Source organism: Podarcis cretensis (assembly GCF_951804945.1).
Source record: "Podarcis cretensis genome assembly, chromosome: 9".
In the NCBI taxonomy this organism is placed as follows: domain Eukaryota; kingdom Metazoa; phylum Chordata; class Lepidosauria; order Squamata; family Lacertidae; genus Podarcis; species Podarcis cretensis.
Window position 1 is genome coordinate 40,364,203 of NC_137178.1, and position 12,232 is coordinate 40,376,434.

Sequence of the window (12,232 nt, forward strand, 5' to 3'; positions counted from 1 at the left end):
CACATGTGAAATATTTCAAGACAGCTTAACCATGGAGATCTGAGGTGCATTTTTCTAAATAAAATTCATTAATTTGTGGTCCAAGGTCATTGTAGTTCTTTTAATTTTCTACACATATGTTTTAAACAGTGTTTTCTTTTAAAGCATGAAAGATTTTGCTTTTCTTATTTTGTAACAGAAAAGAAGACTAGTATAGTGTCTTTAGACACAGTCATGAATAAAAACTTATTTGCTTATATTCATAACAGTGGTTTGGATGTAAAAAGTTATTTCTGTTTTGCAGTTTAGCTTGATAGCTCTGCAGGTGGTTTGTGCAAATGCAAAACAAGATATTTGACAACCCACACATAACTTTCATAGGAGAGTTTAAAACTTTTTAAGGAAAATGCATAACAAACTAAAGTGTCTGTATTAGCTCTTTGCTGAAACCAGAAACACCAGAATACGGTAAGATTGTATTGAGACTATATTGAGACAATAAATACCTTGTATCCAAGACCAAGCTGATAAATAGCAAAAATCTGAGCAGCATTGAGAGCCTCACTGAAAAGATAGACAGCTGTCATCTGGCCACAAAACACTCGATTGGCATCTGCTGTTTCTGAAGAACCCAGGAAACATTTATCAAATGTCTAGGAAAGAGAAAAAAATATTAAGGAATAATATAAATGGGATCTATATTAGTGTGGTTCTCTTTTGGAAGGTAAGAATATACATCCAAGTTTCAATATGATGTATGGCTTTGATACACATACATGAATACCAGGCACTGTGGCAGAGAAGGGATGTACCCATTCACATCAACATCATGTAGGTTATATGAGGTGTGCATGTGAAAACCCAACTGACACAGAAGTCAAGGGGAAAGTCCCCTGTGCTCATGTGCACATCTATGATCTAATCCATTAGGGCTATAAGATATAGCCTGCAAAATTATATTTGATCATGGTTAATTCTCCATCCCTCTTCACATTTGACTATTAAGTACAATGTGATGGGTAAGTTTGATTCCAGCGTAGAGCATATGCTTTGTATATGAGAAGTCCAAGTTTCAATCCCTGGCATTTTTATTTAAAATTATCTCAACTTAACAGGAAAGACCTCTGCCTAAGGTTTTAAAGAGCTGCTGCCATTTGTAACAGACTATACTGACTTTTTTATCATTTTAGACACAAAATACACTGTAGCAATTCTTAAAATATCCAGGGCAATCTTTCATATTTCCAGGATGTAGACATTAACTTTGTGTCATGCAACCACAATTTTACCTGCTTTTGCCTGCATATTATGAAACAGCATATCATCCCTACAACTTCAATACATATTTATGGGTGAATAAATGTGGTAATTCACTTCAGTGACTGGGACCAGACAAAAGTAAACAATGGAAGAGGTGTTTATTTAGGGGAGACAACTTAGTGCTCATATGCAAGATCACGAAGGCAGATTAAAGCACCAGGCAGATTGATGTAGTCAAAACTGGAGATATGAAGAACTGGCAGAATAGGGGTGGAGAACAGAATCTGGCCAGTGGGCAGTATTGCTAACTTCCTCCACCTTTGGAGGGCTAAGGATGACATATGAGGGTCACCAACAGTACCAGCTCAGCCATTAGCTGGGGCAAGGCTGCCTCTTCAGGAGGCGCCCCTGTGGACACCCTGCCTTCCCTGCCACTTCCACTGGCATCAGTGCCAATTTTGGGCAAGATCTCACCAATTTCCATGCTGATTGTACTGCTTCTCCACTGGCAGTGGGGCAGGAATCAGCAGCAGCAGGGCAGAGTGGTACTTCCTGTTTTGCCTCATGCGGTGAAATGGGACACACCGCTCCCGGTGACCCACCACATTTGATATCATGTGACTAATATATGCTCACACAATTTAAAATAAAACTCTGAGGGCAAAGACACAGCCCTCAAAGTACTGATCATCTGATCGTTGGGTATTGCATTGGGCTTTGCAAGACCTGCTAATTATCCAAGTGTTGGCACTTTGCAGAATCCCTAAGCGAGGGATTTATTTTTTTAATTCCCATTTATACATTCTACCTCAAATTAAGCATCAAAAAGAAAGAGAGGGACACCTTTTGGTGTAACAAGTTACTTACGTCACTGGTATTGACAAACCATGTTATCTCTCCATAAGATGCAAGTTCCCCATTCACATAACATCTGAGTTCACTGTTCTTCCAACGGTTATAGATATGCACTATAGTAACCATGTACCACTACATAAGAAATTTAGAAATGTTAAACTAAATTTAAAGAAGTTTTTTTTTTCACCTGTTGAAAATTGTGCATTAGTTAGAAAAATATAGAGAGAATTGGCATCACACACACTTCCAAAACAAGGGAGATAAAAGAAGACACAAAGTTTGCATATGGTAATTTATATGTGTGTGTCAATTCTAAAATAATTGCTGTAATTTAATTAGAAATACATCTCACCATAATTTAGAAGGCATCAGGTGACCTAGGTTGCTGTTCAAGTCTGCAAAGCATTGGACAATGTCACAGCCCCAATCTCTCTTTTTAAGGTTTCTTATCTTGAATCAGGTTTGGATGGTACAGTCCTCAAACAGAAGGCTGCCCTCCCCTTACAAGGGCAGAATACTGTCCTCTGCAAAGTAGGACATATGGCCATCCTCATTAGAATAAGCAGCAAAATTGTCGCCAAAATGCTTAAAATATAATGACCATAAACCAAACCAACACATCCAAAACTGATTCATTTTGGGGGGGCATTACTCTTATAATCTTCCCCTGAATAGTTTCACCAGTGTATCTAGCTGTGCTGTGGTAACAGCTAGTATTTACAAGGAGGTAAACCCCTTCAAACTTAAGTGCTTGCCTAACTAGAAAACTTCAGAATTAATCAACAGCTGCAAATTCCTTTCAACTTGAATATTCTGCATAAAAAGAACACAGCAAGGTTGCCATATGAAAAAGTAAAGCACACAGAAAACCTGCACTCTAGATTATTACTTTTAAACGACATTTTTATACCACATTTAGAGACCTTTCCTTTCCTTTAACTGTAAACTAAACTCATATGCCAGAATTTTCTCTTTTCTCTCCTCAAAGCCAAATTTCAGAACATCCAGATGACAACAAATGTTATCATAACACCACTAGAGCCAATGGCCATTAATTCCTGTAGAGCAGAGACTTAAACCTAATGTCTAATGGCATGCATTTAATGGGCATTTGCAGGACAACACATCTGAACTCACCTTTTGTGGCTTGAAATCAAATTTCACACAGTGCTGAAAGCCTTTTCCTTTTGATTTAATTGAGGTCACAACCAAACAGCCTCCAACGAAATGAGCAGAATACCCGAGTCCTTTGCTTGTTCGAAAACTGAAACAATTTATTTTAAAATGGTTAAATTCACCATTTATTCACAGGTAGTTGGTGAGAGCAATCTTTAAAAGTAGACATAGATGAAACACATTTCAGAAGACATAATAATGCATACATACCAATATAAGTAAGGCTTATCCTTGTCTACATTGATATTATTTACAGGATCCATTCTTAACCAAGTATGAAAAGTAAATCCATTCTGGTAGGGCCATTTGGCTATGGGAGGTAAGGCAATAGCCTAGAACAAAAACAGGTTTATATAAAGCAGTGAGGTACTTCAGAGCAAGTCATTTGATTTGTACAATCAGAAAGCATGCAAAGGAAAAGTGTATACAATTTTAGATGTGACGGTATTGGTACCAAAGTTTGCCTCTTCACATTTAAATCATAGTAAGACAAAAATATATTTCGGCTCTTCCACATGGAAAAAAAAATCTTTAAAATAGTCACAATTATTACATATGATACCCAATCCTAGAACTAGAAGTCCCCCTTTGTCCCAAATGATGGCAACACTTGCTGCAAATAGAAGTGCTTTTTTATTTTAGCCTGAAAGATAGCTCAGACATGAAGGTATTTGCCTTTGTTAAGGGGGAAGCTGCAAGGACAAATCTTGGAATCAAAAAATAGTTTTCTGAAAGATTTCTGTAACTCTGTGGTTTAAAGATGCTGACAACATTATCGATACAAATGAACACAAACATCAAAGAACCTGAATATCAGCAGACTTTGCATTACATTGCTAAACTCTGTCGCTATTCCTGCCCAAACACAATACCATAAATCTTCTAGAGAGGATATATCAGTAACCCACTCACATGTCTGAGGAAAACATTCCTTGAAGTACATGAGGGCAAAACATTTTAACCTAAACACTATTCCTTAATATATTTCATCCTTAGTAAGATCAGTTTGTATGTTTTATTTATACACTTATCAAAAATTAGAAATATTTGTATGTTGCAGTTCAATATATATTACAATGCTTTTATATTGTTATTCCTTTATTTCAATGTGATCCATGAAGTCAGTCCATAAGGATAAAAATAACTATTGTACAATTTTTATTTTTACTTTTTAATAAGTTTTTTTGTTATGATTTAAAAAGCCATGAAGTAATTAAGGGAGCAGCACAAAACACAGCATGGTTCTGGAATTCATTAACATTTGACCTCCAGACTACCATATTCCAGGCCTTTTGAAAGGCACTGAAGATCTACCTGTTATCAAATCGTGGCAGGAGTGAAGAACCACCTTAGCAACTTGGCAAACTATCTAAACAAGCCACTTACTCTAATAAGTGTAAGATGCACCCTAGTGCAAAGCGTGCTCTTTTTAAGAACACCTTTAAAAGGCAGCTTCCCTAGGAATTTGGCCAGGAAAATATTGCTCATCAAAGCAGAGTTATCTTGGTCAAGTTATCAAGAAGCACAAAGAAACAGCAAAGGCAACACACACACACACAAACACCCTCCGGTACAGTACAGTACAGTAAAATAATCTCATTCTGAAAATATTTTTAAAAGCTACAACAATGGTTGCAATATTCCCATCAAAGTGTTTTCAAAGCATTGCTTACTGAGACTTGAAATGAGGTTCATTTAATTAGGCAAACCACCCATGAGGTTCTTATAAGCCATTACATTTAAAACACTTCAATACAATAAACTGAGTTTTCATCAGTTAATGGACAGCAGCCTTTATAGTAGGATGGTATTAGCAAACCACTATCATAGAGAAACAAATACTTGAGCAATAAAATGTTTATCAAGAACATTAAAAATTTAACATTCATGTGCATGTGTGTATGTTCAAGTTTCTAAAACCTGGGAGTGGAAGGAGGGCAGATTTGTGTTATTTTTACTGCCTTGTATTTGAGTGTGCTTAGAACTAAAGGAGCCTAATGAAAGCATGTAGGAAAAACAACCAAAACACATAAATTAAAGCAAAAAAGAATAGAAACATAGGGGAAATAACTACTTACTGCAGCACTTTTTCCTGGAAAGTTGAAGAAGGCATCAGGACCATACTTCTGAGGCATGTGCTTTAACACAGACAACAGCTTTCCAGCATGTGGTGGCTATTTAAAGAACGATTTCTCATGTATTTAGTATTTGAATACAAAATTCAGCAAAACGATTGAACATTAACTATGAACTTTAGACAACACTTCTGCTGACTTGCACATTACAATAATGCTATCATACACAAATTATCTCATAAATCCTATTTGCCTTGGATATCTAGAACCATCATTCTGAGTGGATGGTATTGGTTGCAAGTTGAGTTCTTACAATGCAGAATATGAGACTTATGCCCACCCCTCTGCCATCCAGTGCCAAGGTAGTGAACTAACCACATGATAGGGCACCATACCATGTCATACAAATGTTGCCTAAATAACATGTCTGTTAAGGGTATGGGCCCTTAAGAGCTGTCATTTCAGGGATTTTGGTGCTTGAGTGAACATGTTAAACTGCATGTTCAATTAACAACAACAACAACAACAAAATTCCAAACAAGTACAGGTCACACAACCACATGCTGGCCTGGTCACAGCCTTCCATCTAAGTTCAAATCTTTTCATTAACTTTATGTATGAAATCAATGTATGAAGTCAATGAAATCAGTTTCAGTGAAATAAACATCTTTTCTCTCTTTTTTGGCTAATGCGGAGTGTTCTACTTACCCATTTTCCTTTGTCTCCCTGAAGTTTGCTGAAGTACAGCTTTAACTCCCGAACTGTCACACTGTAGCTTGCTAATACTCCCAGCATATCAACTAGGAGATCTAAGAAAAGCAAATTATTAGATTTAGATTAATAACCAACTTTTTATTTTACCAGCAAAAAATGTTATAAAAAGGATTCTATGTCAATTAAAGACACTACCACAGTTACTTCCAGTTTTAGGCTTACTGGAAATTCATACCTGCAATCATATTGTCAGCTTTATCAATCCTCTGGAGCACGTGCTCAACAAGACCCACTTCTGTGCAAATTTGGAGATTTCGTATACTTTTCTTCAAGATGGCTGTAAACATGCTCCATACCTCAGCTTGGCAAGTGACATCACATTTATCCAACAAGTCCACCATGCAAGTAATACTCTCTCCATCTTGTATAATAAAGTTCATTTCCAGATCAAAGTGACCTCCTACAAGCTTCAATTTGAAAAGAATAGACATTAGTGATTTTCTCTATCTCCAGAATTATATGTTTAAAAGATTTACAACATACAATAGCAGCATTCCTTCTCTGGGGATACACAGTAAGGATATGAGAAGAGACCACTAGAAACTTTAGATTGCACAATCAAATAAGTGCAGGCCGAATTAGAAATAAGTGTTACTGGGTGGAATCCAGAATTATATGCACATAATGGGGTGGGTGGAAGCTAGCCATCCCTCATCCCTATGGCAGCATTCCCCAGGTCCTCAAGAATGCTCCACTGAGGAATAGGGGCTCTACTACATGAGGTGAGCACCCCCCACAAAAAACTGGGCATGGCACCTTCCATGAGTGAAGCTCCTGCTTGAAGAAGTTGCTTCTGCCCAGTTTTCAAGAATCTCCCTATTACATGCACTTAGTTTTAAATCCAACTCATTGAGTCCAATGGGTCTTATATTTGCATGTGTTTCCATCGTTTTACGTTAACAATCTAGCAACAGGCATCAGTGTATATGATCAATGTATATAGGAAGCCAATGTCGGAGTAAGAAATATGATCCCAAATACTGTTTTCCAAGGAGCAATTTTAGAAACATTCCTTTTGACACATGACCAGTAGGTTACCACAGCTGTCCACAGGAATTTTGAGGGTGAGAGGGTGAATGCTACAAACAAACAAACCTAACTGGCATCAGATAATAGGACTATCATTTGTGGGTAGACCTGGCTCTGTTGAACTTGTATTCTGAGTATATTCTTCCATTTGTTCTCTATGGGTAGACTGCTGTCCATCTGCCTAGACAAATGCCTGGTGCACCTGTAATGTCTTTTCTCTCACCACTGAAACTAGGTTAAAAACACTGTACTATACCTTCAGAGTTAGATATAATAATGATGGACTTTATGTGCATTGGCATGAACAGATTACTTTTTAAAATGTTTAGGAATTCAGAATAGTACCACATTTTTGTATGAAATGAGGCCTTAGTTAGAAAGATCACAAGTTCCTGGTTTTGTTGCTGTATATTGTGGTTGAGCTGGCAGGTGAATCCCCAATTGCTACTCCAAACTTAAGTTCCATTGAATTGGATAGGAAAGTGATCATTGCACTTATTTTGAGGGGACTAACGTGACTAAGGCTGCAATCCTATGCGCGCTTATCTGTGTGGGACTCTACTGACAAGTAAACATACAACAATCCTATACACATTGCTCTTCTGCTCTCACTGCCCCATTGTACTGACTCCAGTCTACTGCTGCCCGTGTATTTATACTCCCGGCTTGCTTAGCTATGTTCTTTTACATAGCACTTGGTGGTTTCTTCAACAGATCATCAAGAGTAGTGCCTCATAATACCCAGCCTGCAATGTCACCTGCCAGCTCGTCTGATGACAGGGTTTATCACACAAGAGCTGTATTTAATTCAGTGAATGACACCCCTTGGGTATATGAGGGTTAGCAGCAGAGATCTATTACTAAACAGAAACTAATCAGATAGGATTTTTTCATTAAAAATATATTCATTCAGATATAAGATTTGCCAAAACAGTCACTCTTCCTGGCTTTTCCCTGAATCCCAGCAGCTCCCACTCATTACTCAAGATCTGAAGTGTTAGAGATATACATGTTGGGAAGCACATTTTTCAGCATTCTTAACATAAATCAGCAACAATGTCATGCACCTCAAGATTAGAAAGCTATAGTGAGTGTATCTGAGATTCCTAAACAGAATACACGTATAATGGAAAAGAATGAATGAATGAATGAATAAATAAATAAATAAATAAATAAATAAATAAATAAATAAATAACACTTTAAATATTTCTCCTCTTTCGCTCTTATTTCATTAATGAAATGAAGGAAGAATGGCACAGGTAACAACTTGTAGCAGGTGATAACTTTCTTCCGCCTCCATTAGCAGCAGTAGTGAATGTCAAAAAATGAACGGAATTGGAATGTGGCCGGCTAGACCTTTTGGCCTAGTGGTGAGAGGGTCAGTCCTAGGGGTGTGTTTGAAAGCTGCTGATAGTGAAGGTTCCTAGCAGGGATGGTCAATAGACACACATCGTGCAACAGCGTCCAGGCACAATTTAAAGCTATTTTTTTACCTATAAATCCTAGGAGGGTTTGCAGTAAAACTAAAGGACTACTTTCACTACCTTCCATTGTAGTGCCCAGATCAGAGGGCAACTCCTGACTGACATATTGCTGCCATGTCACAAGTAATAACAAAGTAATGTTGGTTTTCTGGCTAGAAAACCTACCCTTACCGTTTTATGCATGCAACAGCAACAGTCAAGTACTTGGGCTCAGTAGAAAGGCAGACTCATGCAAAGAACTGCCAACATCTTGAAAGCAAAAAATTTAAGGAAGCCATGTATGATTTTATGCTTATGAACCAACGATGGAATTATCCAGCTTTTCTGCCAATGTCAAGCACAGTGCAAAGTTGTTAGGGAAAAAATCCCTGGCTCACTAGCTTCTTAAAGTTCATTTCTATGAGTTAATGTATTTGGTTTTAAGTGACCATCAACTACCATGCCAACACTTTACAGGCCATACATTCTGCTGTTAACTAAAATGACCTCACCTTCACCTCAATTCTCTACTACCCATCTTTCACTTTTGGCTACATGTACTATTGTCAGTAACTACCCATCCAAGAAGTTGACAAATTAGTTTTCCTATCTAATCTGCAAAACACAAATAATTCAGCAGCATTAGAAGTAGAACACTCCTAGGACCAGACACTAGACTTAAATCTCCCTCATTTAAGTGTTTTATGAAATTACTTTAAGAAAATATGGGAAACAGTTACATGCAATTTGTAGTGAATTTGATATACTGTTAATATGCAAAAATATTATAGATGCACGTAAGTGCACACCTATACAGTATGTCATATTAACCCTTTCTAATGGCAATTTGAGACTGATCAACCTTCAAGACACAAATTTGTTGCCAAAGACAGGGATCGTAATCCTGGTCCGTACACTGGCTAGTTATTATCTGAGCTGCAGTAATGGCTGTGCAGAGCAAAATGTAATCTCGCGAAATGTCACAGTAAGTTATGAATATCTGAGCAGCCTAATGCACCTTACTAGCCATGAAGTGTGAGGATGTAATCTTATTACCTTTTTTATGGTTGTATTTTTTTGAATAATGTAGCCTTTGAACTGATGTATAGTCTTTCCCTGCACTTTAGCATGATTTGGTCTCCCGTGTCATGCAGTTCATTTTTCAGAACTCCCTGATTCAATGTATTTTAAGTCTTAGGCTCAACTTCATAAACAATCTTTATAACAACCCACAGGGTGGCATAATATTTTCGCTCTCTAGATTGTGGTATAATGTGTAAGCATACAGCAGTGATTTTAAAGCAACACATTTGAAGCATTCAAATACATCTTCATAAGTTTTACATTTCATTTTAATATTTGCCTTGGCTATTCGTAAATTTAAATAAGTCATAAATATATCAATACCTGCATGAATTCAAGAAGCAATGACAACCTTTTGTAGTTTACATTTGTAGATTATGGGTCTCAGCCCCAATTCCACCCCCTCCAAAATCTCTAGTATCCAGGGAGATTTCTTTACACCTAATATCATTACTGGTATATACCAAAATAATGGTTAGGCAAAATTAGGCAAGTTAAGAGCTAGAAACCAATCTAGCTCTATCTACATTATTAATTAACAGTTTATGAGTTCAAAATATCAGTCACAGGATTTTAAATTAATGACAGCTACTGTGATAATGTGACATTAATTACAAACAAAAACCTGTCTGAAAGTGAACTCCAGTCAATCTAAGACATATTTATTTGATATATTTAAGGTATGAGCTGAAGGAAGGTGCAACTGTTCTAAGTACACTGGTCTAGAAGAAAACCCCACTGAAATAAACTATTATGAGAATTAGTGTGCTTATTCTGAAATAACAGAGTAAATAACGATGTCATTTACATTGTTTGAAGATACCAATTTAGGTTCCTTTAGTTACCCAGACTGGGGCATGGAGACTTAAAAACAATTTGAAACTTTCTCTTTAAAAAAGCACACAAAGTTCAATAATATACGCAGAGGCGAACAGAAACACACAACACAAGTTGTATAAAAAACACCCTACATTTTAAAACACTGCAGAGGTACTATGTTATACACCGTAAACTTTTCCTTATTGATAATAAAGAATTTAATATACATAAATGTTTTCCAAATACAACTTTCTATATGCATAATGCACACAGTCAAATTTCACCTTGAAACTAGAATGAAACAGCAAGTGACTGGTTGGCATTAAAAAATTATGTATTGCTACCCAGATCATAGTTATGTAAACTGCAAGACAAGACATGCCCAAGGCTCACTGGGTTTTTCACATGTCAGGTTTAAATGCTGGAAGATACAAATGTTTCAGACCATAAAAGGTGCATACACTATGATAAATACTAACATCTATGACTGCTGGCCAATCTTAACTTTCCTAATCCAAGATACAAGGCAATCACTGCAAGCTGCAGAATGTCTAGTTAAAAGAAAGACAGAAAAGTGACAACCTAGCTGATATTAATGAAAGTTAATTTTCATACCAGCTGGCTCAGACTTAAATACAAAGTATGGTCTGGCTGCACACAAATTATTGAAGACTGCACATTGTGCTTTCTTCAACCTATTGTATTCTGATTTCTCCTCTCAGTTTTCTTTCTCCTTCCCCATCATCTTACACAGAAAGCATAGGGATAACAGAATTAGAATAACAAACCATAGAAACAACCAAAATTCTCAAGATCACCAATAAACCGGGCAACTCTAGCTTTCAGACACCCTAGGGTTTGCCCAAACCATGGTTTGCCCACTTCAGATATAACAGCAGCCCTATGCATGGTTTGTTAAAATCAAAATGAAGAGGGGAAAGCAGGGTATGTGAGACTAGTGGGCAAGAGAAGGGAGCGTAAGACACAGATTCATTTACGTAGTGTCAAATCTTGGTTTAGTGTTAAGTCTGAAACAACACAATAGTCACATTTATTTTAAACATATCTGATGAAGCCAACTCTCATTCATAAAAGCTTATGGCATATCTTTGAAGGTACCTTAAGACTCTTCGTTGATTTTGCTGCAGCAGATTGAACATGTCTATCCTTCTGGAAATTGGATCCAAAAAACGGTTCTATTGCATGAGTGGAAAGCATTGATTTTCATTGATTTGCCCTGTGCCCTCTTATCACGTGGTTCCCAAAGGTCACCCAATCTTTAAGAGGAGTTTTTCAGAAGGTGCAGGAGACTGCAATAGGAAGCCATGTTGCAGCAGCACACTTCTGTTCCCTTGTCTTAGGCTTCAAGTCAACTACAGAGACTGAAGTAAAAGCTACTTAAATTTGATGTAATTTTAATATCCTACGTTAAGCTGTTATATTAAATATATCCATTATCCTTCTATTCAAATTTCCACATTGAACCACCCTACATATAAAACCCACTCTCACAAAATAACCAAATTCGTAACCTTAGTTTAATCCAGACGTAAGTACATCAAGGTAAAATTCTTGCCTAAAGTCATATGCAAAGTATGTGCCTTCCTATAGGAAATGAGATTTCCAAAATCCATTACATCACTGATTCATACATGAGCACTGAAAGCCAATAAATCACTTAAACTATGATACAGAGGTCCTTTAAAAATTTGCATTTA

At 36.9% G+C, this 12,232-nt stretch overlaps 1 protein-coding gene across 1 annotated transcript in view; it reads right to left on the bottom strand.

The window, feature by feature from the left end:
• LRBA (LPS responsive beige-like anchor protein) overlaps window positions 1–12,232 on the bottom strand; it is a 357,313-nt gene that overhangs the window by 315,565 nt on the left and 29,516 nt on the right. The window contains 7 exon segments of the mRNA XM_079990486.1: window positions 486–632; window positions 2,107–2,226; window positions 3,232–3,358; window positions 3,481–3,602; window positions 5,349–5,444; window positions 6,054–6,154; window positions 6,295–6,526. Of these exon segments, the coding sequence (XP_079846612.1) occupies window positions 486–632; window positions 2,107–2,226; window positions 3,232–3,358; window positions 3,481–3,602; window positions 5,349–5,444; window positions 6,054–6,154; window positions 6,295–6,526 (945 nt within the window).